The sequence below is a fragment of the Balaenoptera borealis genome, assembly GCF_965194805.1.
Source record: "Balaenoptera borealis genome assembly, chromosome: 3".
NCBI classification, from domain to species: domain Eukaryota; kingdom Metazoa; phylum Chordata; class Mammalia; order Artiodactyla; family Balaenopteridae; genus Balaenoptera; species Balaenoptera borealis.
The window spans coordinates 155,462,463-155,486,441 of record NC_138866.1 but is presented as its reverse complement, the minus strand read 5'-3'; the positions used below and the strand labels follow the sequence as shown (position 1 = coordinate 155,486,441).

Here is a 23,979-nt window from a genome sequence, read left to right as displayed (position 1 = left end):
TGAGACTTTGTAGATCCGAGTCTGGCTCCTCATTGTACAGATGGGAAAACTGAGGGCTGGGGAGGTTGTGCTCCTAGCCGACTTACAGCCGGGTAAGTGACCCCCTGGGAGCCAGTCCCCGCTTCCCGAATCCAGGTCTGTGCCTTCTCCACACACAGGGTTATGGCTGCTTGTGCTGTGGTTTTTCTTACTGTCAGGTCACGTGTGGTCAGGGCTGGGCCCTCCCTTCTTCGTTCATCCTGGCTGATGGCTCAGAGGATGTCGTCTGAAATGGTCAAAAAGGGATGAGCCAGGCACATACACTCTAGAATTGACCTGGAGTTGGACTGTTTTCTTCGGGAACCTAAGGATAGAGGTTCCATATGGAAATGTGCGTTATCAAAGGATCAGGATGATGAAAATCACAAAATGCTGGTGAAAGAAATCAGAGTTCAATACCTTGTTCATGGATCAGATGATGCAATGTGTAAAGATGTCAATTCTTCCTAAATTGATCTGTAGATTTAAGAGAACTCCTATCAAGTTCTCAGCTTTGTGGTAGACATAACAAACTTTTCCTAAAATTTATGTGGAAAGGGAAAGGCCCTCGAATAGCCAAAACAGCTTTGATAAAGAAGAATAAAGTAGGAGAAATCATTCTTCCCCATGCTAAGGCTTCCTGTGTAGCCACAGTTGTCAAGAGTGTGGGTTAGACCCACAGTGCAGTGGAATGGGGTGGGGAACTCAGACCTACACAAAATGCCCAATTAATTTTTGACCAAGGAGCAAAACCAATTCAATGGCGGAGGGATGACCTGTTCCATAAATCATGTTGGAGGAATTGGACATCCATAGGCCAAAAAAAAGAAAGAAAAAAATCTAGACCTGAATCCCACACCTTATACAAAAATTAACTTAAGGATCATAGATCTCAGTGTAAAATGTAAAACTACAAAACATCTAGCAAAATAGGGAAGTCTTCAAGTCTGAGGATGAGGCAAAGAGTTCTTAGATTGAAACTAAAAGCACAGTCCCTAAAATGAAAAATGGATAAATTGGACTTCACCACGATGAAAACTTCTGTTCTGTGGAAGACTCTGTAAGAGGATGAAAAGATGCTGGAACTGGGGTGCCCCTGTGTTTGTGGACCTGCACTCACCCTTCCTGACTCTGACAAGTGTCAAAGTTAAGTGGTAACATCCGGACCTTACTGGCTAGAGTTAAGATTTCAACATACTGCATATTTAAAATATATATTTTTCTTTCTGGTCATGCCATTAACTAAATGTTTTGAGGAACTTTATGGTTATTCCCATAAATGTAAAAATCCCAATCATGTTGAGAATTTTTTTCCATCATCCTGAGTATTTGAATAAGCGTTGGTGATTTTATAATCCTAGAGAAGGGTTTATATTTATCCTGATTACCTTACTTAAAATATCCTTATAGAACTCAAATTTCTAAATTTTACATTGGAAATATGGCATAAACCTGAGAAAAATGAAAGAGCAATATATCCAGTAGTAAGATAGTAACAAAGGAAAACACAATAATTGGGAAGTGATGTGACATCTTGAGATGTGGGCCCAGGCTCTGGAAGGACGTGAAGGTGCTGCTGATGGGTTTGTGCGCAGTCTCGGAGCAGCCTTCGCCAGGCTCCAAGGACGAGGCCCCGCGGTCTCACCACCCTCTTAGTGGGAGGTCAGTGGGTGGGGAGCGGCGGGCGCTGGGGACTGAGATCCAGAGCTGCGAGCCGCTGTGTGGTGGACACAGGGAGAGCTGATGGCACCCCAGGTCCGGTTACCGTGGCGGGGATAAAAGAGAAGCGCGTGGATGCCTAAGAGGTTGGGATTTCAGGTTTCCTCAGGATTTCTGATACCTCTGTCATCTGCTGCCTTCGGCCTCACTCCCCTGGAGCCATCCTGCTCTTCGCATGTACTGCTGGCTGGCACACCCAGCATGGAATTCTTCCCGCCCAACGCGGAGCAAGAGCCGCGCCTGGGAGCCTGGTAGTGTCCTTCACAAGTTTGCACGTGTAATAGATACCACATGAGTACTTGTTGGGTTTTTAAACTATGTTTTCTTCCCTATTTCATGCTTTCTGAGACGTTTCACGTTCTGTGTATTTGATCTTTTCAACTACGGTGGAAGGTAATAGGTGTTATTACCAATATTTTATCACTGAGAAAGATGAGACCAGAGAAGTTAGCTGACGTATGGTTTGTGTTCAGGGCGAGAAGAGGTTCCCGGTCTGCCTGCTTCTACTCCCCTGGACAGGTGGGTTATTGCCAGGACAGCACAGTCTCTCTGCAGAAAAGAAAAGCTTCCCACAGAGATGACAAATGTGCCTCCAGCAGCTGGGTGGGAGGGGGAAGGCCGTCAAGGGTGCTCCCTAAGCCTTATAAAGCCAGCGGCTTAGGAGAGAGGCGTTCTGAAGGTTCCTGACAGCCATAAAATTCCAAACATGGAAATGATTGCTTTGTTATATAAAGCATTCGTTCCAGCATTAAATAATAAACTTCTGACACCAAGAATGGAAACCGTCCCTGTTAGGCTGGTCTGTTTACTCGGCGCTTACCCAGCTGTGGAGGTGGCTCTGGGGCACATACTCCCCTCTTGGGGGTACTCCTGGCTCTGCGGGTTGTCCTATTCTGACCCAACACCCACAGGGCTCTGCAAATTCCTGTGGGGTCCAAGTTTGCCAGAATGAGGCCAGGATGGAAAAAGAGAGGAGCTGCAGTATCACCTCCCTTCTTGCATTTCCTAGGCTGGTTTTTCCTTCGCTTTTCTAAGACTCAGGGTTTGCCTGGAAACTCTGGACTACAATATAAGTAAGAAAAAGAATTCTTCCCAGGTGGGGGCGGGGCGGGGGGGGAGAATGGTCTCTGTCTTAATGAGATTCAACCGTACATTGGGAGCTTTACTTGACTTGCATTTTCAGTTCAAATTTATGACTTGGCTGTAAACCTCTCGTTCCTTTGTTACAGAACACATGAGAACTTTAATTTCTACGGTTGTAATTCTTGGTCTTATGGGACTTCTTTCTCCAAGAATAACAATATAAATAACATTTTTGATAAAGTAGAAAGTGTCTCAAAAAAATCACTTTTATTTTCTCTTCACTGAAGTTACAAACGATTTATGTGTTTACTTTTCTGTCATACAGTCTTTTTTTTTATAATTTTTTAAATTAATTTATTTTAAATTTATTTATTATTATTTTTGGCTGCATTGGGTCTTTCTTGCTGCCTGCGGGCTTTCTCTAGCTGCGGCGAGCGGGGGCTACTCTTCATTGCAGTGCGCAGGCTTCTCATTGCCGTGGCTTCTCTTGTTGCGGAGCACGGGCTCTAGGCAGGTGGGCTTCAGTAGTTGCGGCTCGGAGCTCTAGAGCGAAGGCTCAGTAGTTGTGGCACACGGGCTTAGTTGCTCCGCAGCATGTGGGATCTTCCCGGACCAGGGCTTGAACCCGTGTCCCCTGCATTGGCAGGTGGGTTCTTAACCACTGCGCCACCAGGGAAGCCCTGTCATACATTCTTATTCGTAAAATGAAAAGAGAGTTAGATGGGTGTCTTGAGTATCAAAGCATGGAAAACACATTCTTTGGAATTTTGTATGAGAAATTCTCAAGCAAGGGATCCTGTGGTCCATGTCCTTTAACATCAGCAACTGTTTGCTCCTTTTCAAGGAGCAAAATGTAGACGCAGCATGGGCGAAGTGATCTACATGTTTCCTTGATAGTGTTCTTTTAGCTTACAGGTTGAAAGAATACTAATTAACCTGCTGTAAACCATGCAATAGTCTTTATAGATTGATAGGTTTTAATAAAGTCTTGCTTAGAAATGTGATGTGGAGTAGGGTTCCTCTCTCTCATAGCCTTTCTGCATTGAGTTTACAAAGTTTCATCCTGAAGACTGTGCTCATTACAGATCCAAAGTGAGGAGCAGAGGGGAGGAGCAGCCAAAGTTGGATGCTAAAGCATCCAACTTTAGCCTGAATGGATGTAAAGTGAAGAGAAACACTGTGTGTTTCCATGGTGATACCATGGCACTGATTGTAGGTCAACCTCAGGCAGAAACCAAGGAGGGGCTCTGGGTGGATGGAGTTGTGTGTAAAGCTAGCCAGCTTCTGTCTGTCCTACCCATCTTTCATCCATCTTCCTTCCTTCTATCAGTCATCTATCTATCCTTTCAATTCTTTCTATCTCCATTCATCTACCTCTCTATCTGTCTTACTATATTATCCTCATTGGTTGCTTCAGAACACAAGATCTCCCTCCTTATATAAATTTGCAGTGAGTTTGACATAGTCTGTTGGACCTCAGTCTACCAGATGCTAAAGTAGCTCCAGAGTTAAAAATAACTGGACTTTCTGCGTGGAAAAGGAAACGCAGTGAGGACATTTTAGCCCTGATGCTTGGGATGCCTGAGGAACCTGCTCCTGCCGCAGATGCTGGATCCTTTACGTAACACATGAGCCAGGCTGGTGTTTCACACACTTTAATAATGGAATAATCATCTATTTCCCTCTGTCCTTTCCCCACATGGCCACTAAACAGTTAAATAATCACCAGGCATTTTCCCTGATTATGAATGAAGCATCTGTCCAGTCACTTATTTGAAGTCATTCTGTATGTTGGTGTCTGCTGCTCATTTGTGATTAACTCCATCAATACATAGTCCTGGTCTGTAAAACAGAGGGGTCATACTTGGATCTGTAGGACACTGACCCGTGAAGGTGTCACAGCCTGGCTTTGAAGATAAGCCACTCGTATATGTTACAAAAACAAACTGTAGGAAGGGCCCGGGGCGAGCACACTGTGAGCCGGTAAAAGCAGATGAAGCGCAAAGGGAAAAAAAAGGAAAGAGTTCTTCACATAAACAGATTCTTACTGGCTGGTGTGAAGAGTCATTCCAAGCTGTGTGGATGAAAGACTCTTGGTGCTCCAGCCAGGCATCAGGGCTGTGCCTCTGAGGTGGGAGAGCCAACTTCAGGATACTGGTCCACAAGAGACCTACCAGCTCCACGTAATACCAAACGGCAAAAATCTCTCAGAGATCCCCATCTCAACATCAAGACCCAGCTTCACTCAACGACCAGCAAGCTACAGGGCTGGACACCCTATGCCAAACAACTAGCAAGACAGGAACACAGCCCCATCCATTAGCAGGGAGGCTGCCTAAAATCATAAGGCCACAGACACCCCAAAACACACCACCAGACGTGGACGTGCCCACCAGAAAGACAAGATTCAACCTCATCCACCAGAACACAGGCAATAGTCCCCTCCACCAGGAAGCCTACACAACCCACTGAACCAACCTTAGCGACTGGGGACAGATACCAAAAACAACGGGAACTACGAACCTGCAGCCTGTGAAAAGGAGACCCCAAACACAGTAAGATAAGCAAAATGAGACGACAGAAAAACACACAGCAGATGGAGGAGCAGGGTCAAAACACACCAGACCTAACAAATGAAGAGGAAATAGGTAGTCTACCTGAAAAAGAATTCAGAATAATGATAGTAAGGATGATCCAAAATCTTGGAAATAGAATAGACAAAATGCAAGAAACATTTAACAAGGACGTAGAAGAACTAAAGAGGAACCAAGCAACGATGAAAAACACAATAAATGAAATTAAAAATACTCTAGATGGGATCAATAGCAGAATAACTGAGGCAGAAGAAAGGATAAGTGACCTGGAAGATAAAATGGTGGAAATAACTACTGCAGAGCAGGATAAAGAAAAAAGAATGAAAAGAACTGAGGACAGTCTCAGAGACCTCTGGGACAACATTAAACGCACCAACATTCGAATTATAGGGGTTCCAGAAGAAGAAGAGAAAAAAGAAAGGGACTGAGAAAATATTTGAAGAGATTATAGTTGAAAACTTCCCTAATATGGGAAAGGAAATAGTTAATCAAGTCCAGGAAGCACAGAGAGTCCCATACAGGATAAACCCAAGGAGAAACACGCCAAGACACATATTAATCAAACTGTCAAAAATTAAATATAAAGAAAACATATTAAAAGCAGCAAGGGAAAAACAACAAATAACACACAAGGGAATCCCCATAAGGTTAACATCTGATCTTTCAGCAGAAACTCTGCAAGCCAGAAGGGAGTGGCAGGATATACTTAAAGTGATGAAGGAGAAAAACCTACAACCAAGATTACTCTACCCAGCAAGGATCTCATTCAGATATGATGGAGAAATTAAAACCTTTACAGACAAGCAAAAGCTGAGAGAGTTCAGCACCACCAAACCAGCTTTACAACAAATGCTAAAGGAACTTCTCTAGGCAAGAAACACAAGAGAAGGAAAACACCTACAATAACAAACCCAAAACATTTAAGAAAATGGGAATAGGAACATACATATCGATAATTACCTTGAATGTAAATGGATTAAATGCTCCCACCAAAAGACACAGACTGGCTGAATGGATACAAAAACAAGACCCATATATATGCTGTCTACAAGAGACCCACTTCAGACCTAGAGACACATACAGACTGAAAGTGAGGGGATGGAAAAAGATATTCCATGCAAATGGAAATCAAAAGAAAGCTGGAGTAGCAATTCTCATATCAGACAAAATAGACTTTAAAATAAAGAATATTATAAGAGACAAAGAAGGACACTATATAATGATCAAGGGATCGATCCAAGAGGAAGGTATAACAATTGTAAATATTTATGCACCCAACATAGGAGCACCTCAATACATAAGGCAAATACTAACAGCCATAAAAGGGGAAATTGACAGCAACACAATCATAGTAGGGGACTTTAACACCCCACTTTCACCAATGGACAGATCATCCAAAATGAAAATAAATAAGGAAACACAAGCTTTAAATGACACATTAAACAAGATGGACTTAATTGATATTTATAGGACATTCCACCCAAAAACAACAGCATACACATTTTTCTCAAGTGCGCATGGAACATTCTCCAGGATAGATCATATCTTGGGTCACAAATCAAGCCTTGGTAAATTTAAGAAAATTGAAATCGTATCAAGTATCTTTTCCGACCACAACGCTATGAGACTAGATATCAATTACAGGAAAAGATGTGTAAAAAATACAAACACATGGAGGCTACACAATACACTACTTAATAACGAAGTGATCACTGAAGAAATAAAAGGGGAAATCAAAAAATACCTAGAAACAAATGACAATGGAGATACGACGACCCAAAACCTATGGGACGCAGCAAAAGCAGTGCTAAGAGGGAAGTTTATAGCAATACAAGCCTACCTCAAGAAACAGGAAACATCTCGAATAAACAACCTAACCTTGCACCTAAAGCAATTAGAGAAAGAAGAACAAAAAAACCCCAAAGCTAGCAGAAGGAAAGAAATCATAAGGAGCAGGTCAGAAATAAATGAAAAAGAAATGAAGGAAACAATAGCAAAAATCAATAAAACTAAAAGCTGGTTCTTTGAGAAGATAAACAAAATTGATAAACCATTAGCCAGACTCATCAAGAGAAAAAGGGAGAAGACTCAAATCAACAGAATTAGAAATGAAAAAGGAGAAGTAACAACTGACACTGCAGAAATACAAACGATCATGAGAGATTACTACAAGCAACTCTACGCCAATAAAATGGACAACCTGGAAGAAATGGACAGATTCTTAGAAATGCACAAACTGCCGAGACTGAACCAGGAAGAAATAGAAAATATGAACAGATCAATCACAAGCACTGAAATTGAAACTGTGATTAAAAACCTTCCAACAAACAAAAGCCCAGGACCAGATGGCTTCACAGGTGAATTCTATCAAACATTTAGAGAAGAGCTAACACCTATCCTTCTCAAACTCTTCCAAAATATTGCAGAGGGAGGAACACTCCCAAACTCATTCTACGAGGCCACCATCACCCTGATACCAAAACCAGACAAAGATGTCACAAAGAAAGAAAACTACAGGCCAATATCACTGATGAATATTGATGCAAAAATCCTCAACAAAATACTAGCAAACAGAATCCAACAGCACATTAAAAGGATCACACACCATGATCAAGTGGGGTTTATCCCAGGAATGCAAGGATTCTTCAATATATGTAAATCAATCAATGTGATACACCATATTAACAAATTGAAGGAGAAAAACCATATGATCATCTCAATAGATGCAGAGAAAGCTTTTGACAAAATTCAACACCCATTTATGATAAAAGCCCTGCAGAGAGTAGGCATAGAGGGAAGTTTCCTCAACATAATAAAGGCCATATATGACAAACCCACAGCCAACATCGTCCTCAATGGTGAAAAACTGAAACCATTTCCACTAAGATCAGGAACAAGACAAGGTTGCCCACTCTCACCACTATTATTCAACATAGTTTTGGAAGTGTTAGCCACAGCAATCAGAGAAGACAAAGAAATAAAAGGAATCCAAATCGGAAAAGAAGAAGTAAAGCTGTCACTGTTTGCAGATGACATGATACTATACATAGAGAATCCTAAAGATGCTACCAGAAAACTCCTAGAGCTAATCAATGAATTTGGTAAAGTAGCAGGATACAAAATTAATGCACAGAAATCTCTTGCATTTCTATACACTAATGACGAAAAATCTGAAAGTGAAATTAAGAAAACACTCCCGTTTACCATTGCAACAAAAAGAATAAAATATCTAGGAATAAACCTACCTAAGGAGACAAAAGACCTGTATGCAGAAAATTATAAGACACTGATGAAAGAAATTAAAGATGATACAAATAGATGGAAAGATATACCATGTTCCTGGATTGGAAGAATCAACATTGTGAAAATGACTCTACTACCCAAAGCAATCTACAGATTCAATGCAATCCCTATCAAACTACCACTGGCATTTTTCACAGAACTAGAACAAAAAATTTCACAATTTGTATGGAAACACAAAAGACCCCGAATAGCCAAAGCAATCTTGAGAACGAAAAATGGAGCTGGGGGAATCAGGCTCCCTGACTTCAGACTATATTACAAAGCTACAGTAATCAAGACAGTTTGGTATTGGCACAAAAACAGAAATATAGATCAATGGAACAGGATAGAAAGCCCAGAGATAAACCCACGCACATGTGGTCACCTTATCTTTGATAAAGGAGGCAAGCATATACAGTGGAGAAAAGACAGCCTCTTCAATAAGTGGTGCTGGGAAAATTGGACAGGTACATGTAAAAGTATGAAATTAGAACACTCCCTGACACCATGCACAAAAATAAACTCAAAATGGATTAAAGACCTAAGTGTAAGGCCAGACACTGTCAAACTCTTAGAGGAAAACATAGGCAGAACACTCTATGACATACATCACAGCAAGATTCTTTTTGACCCAGCTCCCAGAGAAATGGAAATAAGAACACAAATAAACAAATGGGACCTAATGAAACTTAAAAGCTTTTGCACAGCAAAGGAAACCATAAACAAGACCAAAAGACAACCATCAGAATGGGAGAAAATATTTGCAAATGAAGCAACTGACAAAGGATTAATCTCCAAGATTTACAAGCAGCTCATGCAGCTCAATAACAAAAAAATGAACAACCCAATCCAAAAATGGGCAGAAGACCTAAATAGACATTTCTCCAAAGAAGATATACAGATGGCCTACAGACACATGAAAGAATGCTCAACATCATTAATCATTAGAGAAATGCAAATCAAAACTACAATGAGATATCATCTCACACCGGTCAGAATGGCCATCATCAAAAAATCTAGAAACAATAAATGCTGGAGAGGGTGTGGAGGAAAGGGAACTCTCTTGCACTGTTGGTGGGAATGTAAATTGATACAGCCACTATGGAGAACAGTATGGAGGTTCCTTAAAAAACTACAAATAGAACTACCATACGATCCAGCAATCCCACTACTGGGCATATACCCTGAGAAAACCATAGTTCAAAAAGAGTCATGTACCAAAATGTTCATTGCAGCTCTATTTACAATAGCCAGGACATGGAAGCAACCTAAATGTCCATCGACAGATGAATGGATAAAGAAGATGTGGCACATATATACAATGGAATATTACTCAGCCATAAAAAGAAATGAAATGGAGGTATTTGTAATGAGGTGGATGGAGTTAGAGTCTGTCATACAGAGTGAAGTAAGTCAGAAAGAGAAAAACAAATACAGTATGCTAACACATATATACGGAATCTAAGGGAAAAAAAAGCCATGAAGAACCTAGTGGCAAGATGGGAATAAAGACACAGACCTACTAGAGAATGGACTTGAGGATATGGGGAGGGGGTGGGGTGAGATGTGACAGGGTGAGAGAGTGTCGTGGACATATATACACTACCAAATGTAAAATAGATAGCTAGTGGGAAGCAGCCGCATAGCACAGGGAGATCAGCTCGGTGCTTTGTGACCACCTAGAGGGGTGGGATGGGGAGGGTGGGAGGGAGGGAGATGCAAGAGGGAAGAGATATGGGAACATATTGTATATGTATAATTGATTAACTTTGTTATAAAGCAGAAGCTAACACACCATTGTAAGGCAATTATACTTCAATAAAGATGTTTAAAAAAAAAAAAAAAAACAAACTGTAAGCATCCATCTGAGGCCTCATGAGACTTGTGCAGAAATCTGTGTGGCCAGAGCGCAAGGCTGGGATGTCACTGAGACAGGGCAGGGCCTGGGGGCATGGAAACAGGCAGTGGGGTGCGAGGTTGTCCCTAAGGAGGGTGTCCGGGTCAGGCGGAGAGCTGGGCAGGACATCAGGTGGCAAGAATGCTGACCAGTGGTCACAGATTGGAGGCTCGAGTGGAGACTCTAGGTGTGGCTTTCATGGGAAAAGTTTTGGACTTGGACAGAGGTGGTTTTCTTCTTAGATCTGGGGGCCTGGGCGAGAAACATAACCATTATTTGCGCCTCGACTTCTTACCTATAAAATCAGTTGTTATAAGGATTAAAAGAGATTATTTAGGACGCATAGGACAGGGCCGTGTAGTTAATACTTCTGGCTATGCAGGCTGCACACTGTGTGTTGTGGTGCTTACCAGGGAGTATGGCTGTGTGCTGGTAAAACTTTATTTCCAAAAACAGCCCACAGGCTGGATTTGTAGTTTGCCAACCTGTGATTTAGATAAAATTCGTGGGGTGTGGAAGTTATTCAATAAATAGTGTCTCCCTTTCCCTCTTCTAGGTTTCGAGAGATGATAGCAGCCTGGGATTTCTGAGTCGTATCTGGTTCTCCGAGCTGACTGCTTAGTGGCATGATTTAGTAGTGGAGCTGAAATAGAACACGTGCGTGGAGGTACTGACTCCGCCTCCCATCCAGCCTTTCTGAGTCTGTGGGGTCAGGAACCTGAGTGGACGCCCCTGTGAGGCCGACATTAACATCTCCCCTTTAAAGAGGAGCTGTGGCTTCATGTGGAAAGCACCTGTGTTCCTTTAGGCCAGGATCTTAACAACTTGGAGCTTTCCAAAGTAAGACCAAATTTAAAATGAGAGTGAAAAGTGAGTGTCCTTTGAGGTTGGCTTCAAGGGAGGGACCCCCCCGCCCATACTTAAATGTTCATCTGAGAAATTTTTAAAACTTGAGCTGAACTTTGTCTTTTAATCTTTCTACTAGCTTAAATGGTTGATCCTCAGGCTTTACTATATGTCTGCCTTTACTAGTGGGATTTTTCTTTTCCTATAGATTCTTCTCATTGTAGCCTTTTCTTTTCCACTTAGAGAAGATCCTTTAACATTTCTTTTAGGGTAGGTTCAGTATTTATTTATTTATTTATTTATTTATTTATTTATTTATTTATTTATTTATTTATTATTGATTGATTGCTGTGTTGGGTCTTCGTTTCTGTGCGAGGGCTTTCTCTAGTTGCGGCAAGTGGGGGCCACTGCTCATCACGGTGTGCGGGCCTCTCACTATCGTGGCCTCTCTTGTTGCGGAGCACAGGCTCCAGATGCGCAGGCTCAGTAACTGTGTCTCACAGGCCTAGTTGCTCCTCGGCATGTGGGATCTTCCCAGACCAGGGCTCGAACCCGTGTCCCCTGCATTGGCAGGCAGATTCTCAACCGCTGCGCCACCAGGGAAGTCCGGTAGGTTCAGTATTGATGAAGTCTTTCAGTTTTTGCTTGTCTGAGAAGTTCTTTATCTCTTCTTAAATTCTGAATGGTAACCTTGCTGGGTAGAGTATCCTAGGTTGCAGGTTTTTACCTTTCAGCACTTTAAGTGTATCATGCCATTCCCTTCTAGCCTGCAATATTTCTGCTGAAAAATCAGCTGATAGCCTTATGGGGGTTCCCTTGAATGTGACTCTTTGTTTCTCTCTTGCTGCCATTAGAATCCTCTGTCTGTAACTTTTGCCATTTTAATTATGATATGTCTTGGTGTGGGTCTCTTTGAATTCATCTTGTTTGGGATGGGACTCTCTGTGCTTCCTGTACCTGGATATCTGTTTCCTTCTTTAGGTTTGTAAAGTTTTCGGCCATAATTTCATCAAATACATTTTTACCCTCTTCTCTATCTCTTCTCCTTCTGGAACCTCTATAATGTGGTTGTTCGTGTGCTTGATGTTGTCCCAGAGATCGTTTAAACTGTTCTCATTTTTAAATTTGCTTTTCTTTTTACTGTTCTTCTTGTGTGATTTCCATTATTCTATCTTTCAGATCACTTATGTGTTCTTCACTATCACCTAATCTGCTTCTCCTTCCTTCTAGTGTGTTTTTCATTTCACTTATTGTATTCTTCAATTCTGACTGGTTCTTTTTAAAAAAAATATTTTCTAGTTTCTTACTAAAATTCTCACCATGTTCATGTATTCCTTTCCCAAATTTAGTTAGCATCCTTATTACTAATGCTTTGAATTCTTTATCTGGTAAATTGTTTATTTTTGCTTCATTATCTGTTGTGAGCACAAGTCATGTCTTACCCCAGGGTGTGCTGGCAGCTCTCACCTTTTAGGAGGAGGGGCTGAAGATGGAGGGGTGAGGGCTGGAGCCAGGTGTGAGCTGGGCTTCCCCTCTGCTCGGTGGCGTCAACACCCTATCGGGGCTGGGCCAGGTCCCAAGTTGCTGGAGCAGAAGCCCTGAGGGTCAGGTCCAAGCCGGCTCCATTCCCTTTAAGTGTATGTTTTCCACGCTCCCCGCACCAGTCCCCTCGCCCCAGCAGTGCTGAAGCAAGAGGTGCCTGTGTGGGCTCTCAGCGGGGTTGGGGGGTTTGGCCGCTGACAGAGGTCAGGGCTGCTTCTGACTTGCCACCTGTGTAAGCGCTGCTAGTTGTTGCCGCCACCCCACTCAGTTGCTGCTTTGGGTCTGAGCTGCTCTGAGTCTCACAGCTGGGCCTTCTCCCCATCATGAAGCAAGCGGGACTGGAGCGGTCGCTTGGCTCAGGCTATGGGAAACCAGCAGCTGCTAGAGCAGCCCTCACTCCACCCTGCATGGGAGCAAGCCGGCGTGCACACTCCTCACCGTGGAGCCCAGGCTTCCCACAGCCCTCCTGTTAGTCCATGGGCCCTCCAACCAGCACTCATCTTCACTGTGTCAGACCCCAGGACCAGGGCGCCTGATCTGTGGCTGAACCGCTCACTCCCCAGGGCAGATCTCTGCTCCTGTGATCTCCCTCTTCCTCTGAGTCCCCTCCCTGGGGCACAGCTCCTGACCTGATCACTTCTCTTCCTACCCTATTCCATGTGGCTCTTTCTTATAGCCCCAGTTGTACAGGAGTCTTTCTGCCAGTCTCCAGTTAGTTTTCAGTGAGAATTGTTCCACATGTAGATGTAGTTTAGATTTGTTCATGGGGGGAGGTGAGCGCCACATCTTCTCTGCCATCTTGATCTCCTCCTCAAAACTTAAGCTGAACTTTGGGTGAAGAACAAGCTGGAAGGGGCTGGTTCATCAGGCTAGGATTTGATGCCAGGACTGTGCAGAGCAGCTGTGGGGTTGGCTGGGAAAGGGAGAGCACCGGAGGGAAACACCCGGTAAATAGTAGGTGTCTACCCTGTGCTCAGGTGGCCTCCCAACAGGCCAGTATGTGCTTTTCCCACCAACACACCCTCACGCACGTGCTCCTTTCCCTGTCGCGTGCTTCTGTTTTCCTCTAGGCATCCCCTCAGGGAGCAAACTGGTTTCGAGTTTATAAAATGCTGAGCAGCAGCACAATTAGCACAAAAAATAGCTTTCTCGTAGTTTTATTATCTTCAAAGAGCGGTCAGTTTGTTTTAGCACCAAAAACGCTCAATAGTGGGATGTGTTTTCATATATTTGTGTTGTTTACAGCTCCATGTGCATAAACTAGTCATGTGTTTGGTGGGCTGGACAAGACTGCAGTGAGCTGTGAGCTGGTTGGGTCAGGGCGCCCTCTGGTTTGATCAAATGTAGCGAGCACCACCACCAGGAAAAGCGGACTTAGCAACTTGTGTGTGACTCGTTATAACTTTTCATTTGTTTGCTGTATTTTTATTAAAACTTTAGTATTTAGCTCTTCTGGGAATGATGGCTTGGTCAGAATATTAGGAAAAAAATTAACAGTTTCAGAAAAATTCAAGGGCACAAATCAGCATTTTGGGTACGTTCGAGCTTGTAATTGGGAAAGGCTGTTGCACGTCATAAAGGTTATTTGTCCCAGGTACTTGGTACTTGGGGAAAATGCCAGCCTAGCAATGGCCCTTGAATCTCTGGCATCAGCAATTTAATTCCTGTTTTAATGATAAGCTTCTTTCTCATATATTTTGGATTCCATAGGTCCTGTGTTCTCTTGCTTTGTTTTATCTACTGTTTCATTTCGTCTTAGACACTTATTTTCAAAAATACGCTAGCAGTAAGTATAGTCCTTGGGACCGACATGCCTGATAAGAAAAAAAATCTCATTAATGGAGGAAGATGCTAATCAGTGGTGGTTTTGGCCAGCTCTCACTGGGGTAGGCACCTGCAGAATCCGTTGTTGATTGAGTTAATGAGAGCCGCGTAGACCGGGGAGGTTTCCTGCCCCACAGATGTGAATAAGATTGCAAGAATCTAATTCTGGACCCCTTCAGAGCCAAAACCTTGTGAGAAGGCACCGGGGACAAGCATGTGTGCGCATAGTAAAGGATTTTATATAACTTAAATGAGTATTTATTTGTGAGCAGAGGAAATGTCAAGGTGAATGATATGAAGTGCTTTCTTCTTAAATTATAATTATAAGGAAATAGAAGACACACACAGATGTGACTGTGTCTTCTCAGTTGAGTGTTCAGCTCTACCTGTGAAAGCATTTTGAACTTCCCTTTCCTTCTCTTACAGGTGACATCACACAAAAAGGATATGAAAAGAAGAGATCAAAATTGATTGGAGCCTACCTGCCCCAGCCTCCAAGTACGTAAACCTTGATGAGTAGCATAAAGCATCCCATTTTAAGAGTTAACTGCAACACGCGAGAGAACAGCTGAGCACAAGTCCCCCCTCAGTCCCCAGTCTGCATGCAGATCACACCGTTGAGGTGGCACTAGGCACATCCTACTCCTTTGTGTGATTGCAGGATATTTTGTGAATTTAGAAGATACATATGACTTTTCTATAAATGTGCCTAATAAATTTAACAGGTACTTTATTCATAGAACCGCAGTAACATGTTTGATTACCTTAAAATGCTATAATCATAAAAAATATGAGAGCGTTTATGGTTTAAACATGACTTTTGTCTTAGTTAAATTTATTGATAATGGCTTAAATTAATCCAAGGTTTTCGTTGACGTCATTGGTGAGGGGTGGAGGGCCAATCTAGAAATCTAGAAAATGATGTAACATCCTGCCTGGTATTATAAAATCGTAAAGGTTGGTTGTTTTTTGAAACGTGATTGTCAACGTTATGGATTCTTCCCCAAGTACAAATTCTGTTTAATTCCAGCGTTTTCACATGTGCAAGTGTGTAGAATTTCTGCCCTCGAGCTGGGTTCTGTACATTTCAGGGAAAGGAAGATGATACTGGGCTGCAGTTGTAACACTCCGTTCTGATGTAAGCTCAGTTCAGCCCGAGGGCAACCTTGAGAATTTTCTGGGCATCAGGAAAGGCTTAAAGCTAACACAAGTCCTCCAGGAGGAAGGACAGCAACAGAAATGGACTCTCCAGTGTTCACTGTTGGAACAAATGTGAAGCTCTGCTGAGCCGCTTCTACTAGAAGAGGTTCAAGTCTGCATGTGCAGGCCCAGTGCAGGCCCACCGGCTCTCCGGGCTGTGACACAGCCTCCAGTGCTGTGGGCGCAGAAGGAGTGTCCCCACCTGTGGCTCACATTCCAGGACACTTAACTTGTGTGTTGAGTTTCTGCTGCTTTTTTAGCTTTGTTTGGTTTTGTGTGATTTCTTTCTTTTCTCGGTACTTAAGAAAGTTAACATGACGGCCTGGGTTTTCCTGCTGTCTAGTCTGTAAAAGGAAGAAGCTCTGCACTGTCTGAGTGGATGGAAAATAAGTGTGTTGTCTAGCTGACCCCATGTGTGAGGGACTTCAGAGCACACGTGGGCAGACGACTAGATGTGGTCTCCCCGCTTTCCTCTTCTCGTGCTCCAGCAGAGCTGTTGTGATGAATTCCTGTCTGCACGTGGCCCCTCCTGGTCTTGGAGGAAGGCTGGCGGGGAGACTGTAGGCCCTTTGGGTTGCTAGATTTTATTGTCCGTGCCTTACCAAACAAAAGTGAAACAGAAGCAGTTCTGCACCTTCCCAGAAGATGGCTCTGGAGCTGCAACAGTGCCAAGAACATGGCTGACCCGTGTTGCTGAGCGCTGAGGGTGGCCCTGTGTGGCGTGGTCCCTTTGATGTTCTTTGTGCTGTTCTGCATGGGGTCGGCTGCTCTGCTCGGTGCTGTAACAAATTTAAAAAAAACTAAAGTTTGAATTAATTAGTTTTTTTTCAACTTGTTACAGCAGCGAATGGAGCTGCCGTGGTCCGGTGTAGACTGCAGCACAGTGAAGGAGCCCCGAGAAGAATGCTGCAGGCTGGCAACATCGGGGTATGTGACATCCGAGACGCCGCGGTCAGAGAGCGGGCGGCCAGCACCGCAGGAAACCGGCCACTGTTTTACTTTCGTTTCGGTGAGCGCGCTTAACTGAGAGAGAGAGAGAGAGACACACACACACACACATCCCACGGCAGGGCACGTTTGCAATGGACTGTCCACCTAATGCCTTTCTAAACAGAAGTGAGGGCTCAGCCTTGGGGGAACTTAGGAGGTCCTGTTTCTGAGCCCCTGTTCTCCATTTGAACTTGTGCGACTTATTGAGGCCACAGTGTTCCTCGGGCAAAGAGCTTGTCACAGACCCCAGACCATGATCATCCTGCTGACTCAGGGCCCAGTTTTGAGTGTTTTCTATTAAAATATAATACTCGGTTTTTACAACCATATTTTTGCATTTGGAGCACTAATTACAAAACACTTAAGAAAGAAGAATGCGTGACAGATCATACAATTCTTCCTAAAATTGTTGATATTCCGCTAACCTTTGTCTCATAGCCAGAGACCTGGGTGAAGGATGAACTGTAATGAATCCTGGCCTCTGAGATCTGCTTCAGGGAGTAAGGTCTGTAGCTCCATGGTATTCCTACCTCCAGAGGGCAGTTATGGAGTTTTGAAATTGAAAAATTGAACCAGTTAATCATAGAGTGTATTCTTAGAGGTCGTGATCCTATTCAGAGGTCAAAATTATTTTAGTGAGCAATATTTTGAATATAAGAAGCCCAAAAAGATGAGTTCAGTGCACCTTTTAGTACAATAAGGAATAAGCATTTATAAGCTTCAGGGTTTTACCTCAAATAAAAGGCACTGTTTGAGAATCAGGTACAGACACTAAGCTGTTATGTCACAGTTGGCCCCCAGGATCTTAGAGGAGGGAACCCAGCCGGGGCTCTCCGCTGTGGCTCTGCCCTCCTCTCCATGCTAGCTTGCTGACGGGCGTGATGCATGTCTGTGTGGGGAAGAGCGGAGCGGTGGTAGGCGGGCAGTGGAGTTGGGCGTTAGCTGCAGGGGCCCCGTCGCAATTTCTGTATGCCTCACTGCTGCACCTGTGGATGTGTGAGGCTGTGAGCGCTGCTTGGGAACACTGCTCCCTGGCCCTTGTGGCCACGCCATTCCCACCGGGAAGGAGAAGGCAGGTTCACCCATGCTGCTGGGATTGGGTGAACAGATGCCCAGGTAGTTTTGCAGTTCTTATTGCTGATCTGTATTTCTGAGAAGTTGCCCTGGGTGAATGGTCACTCGTATAAGATGGTCTCTGGGAAGCGGTAAGGAGAGCACAGTGTTGAATGCTCACCTAAAGCTGGATGAGGGAAAGTGTGCCAGAGCTAGAAAGAAAAAAAGAAAATTATGTATTTAATGAAGTAAGGGGTCAGAATATATTGAAAATCATTATCAAAGAGAAAATATTATTCAGGAGAACTTATTTGGTTCTAGTTTTCTTGCAGTTTTCATTAGTCTCTGAAACTATATATTTTTCATTAGTCTCTGAACCTGATAAAATTTGTGAAAATAGAAGCTAAAATCCGCTCTCTACCACTCTCTCCAGGGATATCTTAATCACATGGTGTTAGCTTCTATATGAGTCTTCACTGCTTTCATGACAAGGCCATGGTGATGTGAGGTAGTAACATTCCAATGTTACCATAAATAGTGAAACCTTCCTTGACCAAATAGTCCCTCTATTCCCATGATGCATGTATTGGCTAGATATAACTTTCCACGTGATTGGCATCAAATGTTTCTGAGTGGTGAGTGATTTATGTAGATCCGGTCTTCTCCAAGCCCAGCTCGCCTTTCCTCCAACAGCAGGCGGCTTGTGCTCAGTTACAAGGACTTACTGTGACTGTGTAGTTGTGAAAATCTTGGTGAATGCGGCTACTGTGACCAGAGGGCAAGTCTGTCTGTTTCCTTCCTGCTCTCTGGGCATCGGCTGTGGGATCCACGTGAACAGCCTCCTCAGAGAGGAGCCTCTCTTGGTTAGGGCGAGTTTATCGTCCACTTTTGCTCTTGTGGAGAACGCAGACGGCCCCACCCGGAGTGCAGACTCGTCTGCATCAGAAGGGCTTCACGGGTAGCAGCCTGACCTCTCTTCACCTCCTCCAGCCTACATCCGATGTCACACTGCATGTGAGGCATTCTGTATGTGCTTGTGCCCTCTGCCTGTACCTGTGCATCTTTTAAAGCTCAGTGCAGTGTCACTTCGACAAGGATTTCTTCCTTCATCCCTGGGGTTAGGACAGGCCATTGTGTTTTATATTTTCCAGAAAGTGAAGCTTACTGGCACTGCTGTGGTTGATCGGTTCTGCTTCTTCACATTAACAACTGCTCTGCTTCTCTGGTGCCAGGTGCACAATTTGGTCTATATTTTCATCCTGCCACAGAATTTGTCTCCCAGAGTGCAGCCCTCACTTCCCTGGGCACAGCAGTGTGTTGCCTATCTGACCTGGGTTGTAGGGACACAGAGCTGGTCCTGGGGGACTTCCTCAGCCATGCCATCTGTTCATGATGGGTGGGGTGTAGCCTGCAAGGTTAAATGCCAGGAAAGGAGAAATATGAGTAGTTAACTCAGGGTGCCCTGAGACTTAGCATGAATTCTTTCCAGACTGAGTTGCTACAGGATTGAACTTTCATCACCTAAAGTTAAATGACCTGTATCCTAGGGTAAGCCATGGTCATGATCTTGATACACAGCTTGCTACTCTCAGCTGTCTAAGAAGTATTCTTATTTTATCACACACAGCTGGTGATTATTGATGGGTTTCTTGTTCTTTTTGGTGACATGAACCAATCAGGTTCCTCCCCCAGACACCAGTAGTTAACAGGGAACAGCTGAGCCTCTACGGAAGGCAGAGCTGGGCATGGAACAGTGAGAGTGGTGTCCACTTTGGATCTGGCTCATATGGGTTTTTGTGGACAATCTATAAGGAAAACGCAGAAATCTGAATCCCTGATCCGACCATATACTCTCATTGCCTCCGAACTTACCTGCTGAGCAAAGCCAAGTGGTGGGATGTGGGGATGAGATACAAATGCACGATGGTAGGGGCTCTCATGAAACCCTGAACTCCAGGTCTATACTTTTCCAGGCATGAGTCCCTACGCAAATTCAAACATGAATAGGAAAATGGTTAGCAAATTTATACTGATTTATTGCAAGGCTTCATGCTAATGGAGGGTAAGGTAGACACAAGAGTGACAGTAATGTAAGAATCAGGCCAGCATGGTCGGGGAGATGTTACAGTGCTGATGGTGAAATTTCTGTCTATTTTGTGCTGTTCTCATTTGAGTCAGTATGAAGTGAAAGTAGTAAATTTCTCACCTGTACTACAGTTGTACTGTTTATTTTCTGGCAAACTCCGTGATGGCACTTATGTTAGAAATAAGTGCTGTTGTGTGAGGGAAAGTATAATTAGGTGCTAGAAGAGAATGGGACAATTCAAAAATCGTTTTTGTACAAACTTGAAATATGGAAAAATCCTTGTCAGTTTTACCAACTGCCTAAAGCATGTTTTCACTTAAGTGAGAGCCCTTTGGGTGCCCGGTGAGGTCGAAGGACCCTGAGACCCACGAATGCTGTGTGCAAGGAGCAGAGAGCCTTGAGTCACGGTGAGGGTCCTGGGAGTAGCAGTCACTCCTGTATTAATGTGTCCATGTCTGCACCCCAACACATGTGGGAACCGAGGTTCAGAGGCTGAGCAATTTGTCCCATTACACAATTAGTAAAAATAAGACCAGAATTTGAATCAAGATCTTTGTTTTAAATCTTATATACATTTTTATGCAGGTTATCTTGTACACATCCTTCATGATTTCTTTTAAAAATATGTTGAAAACCAAGGTTTTTCAGTGTATTTCCCTTACTGTCTGAATTTAGAAATACTGACTTTTTCTAGAAGGTGTCTATACTGCAGGTCTTCTGGCCTATAGTGCACCATTGTGTCTGGGTGAATGGACCAGCCCCTGTGGGCCTTATTCTTAGGTTAATAAGAGGATTATTGTGATTTCTAGTATCTAGTTTACCATAGCGTTAATGAAATAACTGCATTTATTTAATAATCTGAAATTGGTGGATTGTTTAGGTGCCAGAACTATATTGTTAGGATTTTCTTTGGGGAATCTTTCTTTTTTTATTGAAGTAAAGTTGATTTACAATATTATGTTAGTTTTGGGGAACCTTTCTTAAACATGTGTTAGAAGTAATTGATTGAAGTTCTAATAAAAATGGCTTATTTCTCTGCTTTCTCTCCCTTGGGCTTAAACAAAGTTTTTACATATGGAGGGGAAAAAAGCATTTGGAGGAGTGAATAGTGATAGGACAGGGTAAAAACTTGGGAAGAGTGTTTCTGTGTGACAGGAACCTGGAGGCACGAGTGGGAGGTGGCTGACGAGGAGGGTGTGGTGGAGGGAGGTTGGCAGTCAGGGAAGGAGCCTAGGGCTCGGTTCTGTGGTCCACTGGGTGCAGAGACATGAACCAGTCAGAGCCCTGCTTGGATTGAAGAGAGAGACTGACATTCCGGGCTGTAGTGGCCCTAGGGGCACAGAGGGTGCTGGGAGCTGCAGGTAGCGTGTGACTGTGAAGGGGCCCGGGCAGGGCTGAGCACTAAGCCTGGTGACCTTTCTAACCTTGAGGATAAAGTGTAGGGTGGGGAAGAGAGGAGTCCCGGGGGATGGAGGTGTTTGAGAAGTGGAGAGGTGGGGTGCCATGTGCAGAAGTGCGAGGTCCCAGGAAGGTGCACACTCAGCAGCGGGACGAGGTGTGTTTTACTCTCTCCCGTGCTGTCCTTTTGTTTCCTCTTTTCCTCTTATGCACCTCTGGTCTCCTTCCTCTGATGAGTTTTATTTACAGTCCTATGGCAATTGTAGAGGAAACAAAAGCTCACTGAGATCTTCGTATATGAATTGATGAGTTGCAGCACTCTGCACGAGCCTTGAAAATTTCACTTACTGGTTCAGCAGTGCTTCCTGAGACCCTCCTGTGAGCCAGGGGCAGCACTTGGCCAGAGGCAGACAGCCAGTCAGTCATTGCCTTCTCTGGGCTGTTAACCTGCCCCTGTCCCAAGCAAGGATCGATGTGTGCACACCTTCATGTCACACAACCTCAGCAGTTTTCAGCTGCTCTGAGTTTGTTCCTGGGCAGCAGTCTGGAATTGTAGCAGTTTCCGTCTCTCTTTATAAGAATGCTCTTGAACAGTAGTTTTGTGGTGAGGTCACAAAAATACCTCTTCATGGATTCAAAGTACCAGCTGGACTTGGTCCATGTGACCAGTGACCATTGCACCTGGAGTGCAGCACTGAACAGCACGTAGCCTCTGCTTCAAGGGCCTGGCCTCTGCTTGGGCTCTGAGTGACAGCAGGTGCCGAGGAGCACCAGGAAGGGATGCCCATCACAAATGGAAGGGCACTGGTGAGAGTGGCACAGACGGCTTGAGTTCAAGACCCAGTTCTGGGCCTGCATTTTCTCTCAGTGAAATGGCAGAAACTTATCTCATATGCCTATGTTAATAAATTAGTAAATATAAAGTGCTTGCACGAGTGCTGTAAAGCATTGGCTGTTCCTATCAGTCCTGCCTAAAGATGGGAAACTGAGGCTCAGGGTCAGATCGTGATGGCAGCAGATAGGGCTCCAGCTCCAGCTCCAGAGCATGGCGGTGTCCCCAGTGCATTTCCCCTCAATTTGTGTGGGATCTGAAGCTAGTGGTGCTTAATAGATGTTTGTCGGAGAAGAGATCCAGTCTTGATCTCTGTCTCATTTTTGCCTGAGGAGAATTTTTTATCCCCCTTGCGTTGCGTGTTTCTGGACAGTTACCCCACCTTCCTTGGGACGCCTCACCTTGTGTCGTAGACACACTGGTCGTCTTGTGGCTTTCCTTTGAGCTAGTTTTCAATCGTGCCTGAATGTGAGACCTCAGCAGTGCTGAGTACTGTGTTGTAATTATGTGTTTTACTAATTATTCGTGATTAGCCTTACCAGGAGGGAGCCCGTCCCAGCAGCAGCACGTGGTCAGCTCCTCTTACCGTGGGTCATGGGCCGTGGGTTACTACCCTGGCTTCTCTTGTGGTACCAGGTCATTCTAATTTGGAGTTGCATATGTGACTGAGGTACCTTTAAGCTACCTCAAATTTCATTCACAGTGAGGTCAGATAAAAACTAATGATTGAAATATGCACACTTATATTTTAGTCTCTTTTAATGTCCTACTGCTGGTGACCTGTTGAAGCTATTCTCCTTTTGTCTAATTTATTCATTTCTTTTTAAAACTTGGGCTGTAAACTCTATTTTTCAGCCTATGAGAGTAAATGTTCACAATGCTTGTATGCAGACTTAGCTTTCTGAAGACAGATGTGTAGGGACAGCAGCAGGTGAGCACTGACCTACAGCTCTGTATAGCTGGTCTGTAAGTGCTATGACTACACTTCCCAGAGGAAGTATATGACAACCTAGGGACCTGGAAGGGGTCAAGGTTGAAATTAATTCCAAAAAGCATATTTGAAAGAACTAGATGGGTAACTACTGAGATTGAAAGCTAAATGTGTGTGTGTGTATCAGGCACTGTTTAACCTCAGCAGCGCAAAGTTGTACATTTAGCCCTGCTTTTTCCCAGAGCTGCACTACGATGTCAGTAAATGGATAAAGTATAAATCCCCAGGACAAGAGAATGGGAGAAATAGTGATGTGTTTTTAAGCTATATAAGGTAGATGATTAGAGGCACCTTATTTAGCCAAGGGGAGGAAGGCAGCAGATGAAGGTGCTGATGAAACCACGGCGGGGGGTGGGGGTAGGCATGGCATCTAGGGAACAGGCAATCCACATCCTCCCCGTTCCCCCAGAGATGTTTGCTCTCTGAGAAAGAGAGAAAGGGAACTAAGAGCCTCCGGAGTTGGGGACACCTGGCAGTACTGCACCCAGAGGCCCTGAATCAGAGCACATGTGCTGGAGAGTGAGACTAGCTCCAGCTGAACACTGTGAACACTGTGTTTAGTCACAGTACAGGAGACCGGACGTCTCTTCTTTGGGTAAATGGAACAGCCCAGGTAAAAGACCT

General features: G+C 44.0%; 1 protein-coding gene across 6 annotated transcripts in view; it reads left to right on the top strand.

Moving 5' to 3' along the window:
- DIP2C (disco interacting protein 2 homolog C) overlaps positions 1-23,979 on the top strand; it is a 370,310-nt gene that overhangs the window by 169,245 nt on the left and 177,086 nt on the right. For 4 of the 6 annotated variants that reach the window (XM_082386001.1, XM_082386000.1, XM_082386003.1 and 1 more), the window contains exons 2-3: positions 15,232-15,303; positions 16,847-17,014. In XM_082386001.1, coding sequence (XP_082242127.1) covers positions 15,232-15,303; positions 16,847-17,014 — 240 coding nt within the window. The remainder of the gene's footprint in view (positions 1-15,231; positions 15,304-16,846; positions 17,015-23,979) is intronic. The other 2 variants (XM_082386005.1, XM_082386004.1) reach the window with 1 other exon arrangement.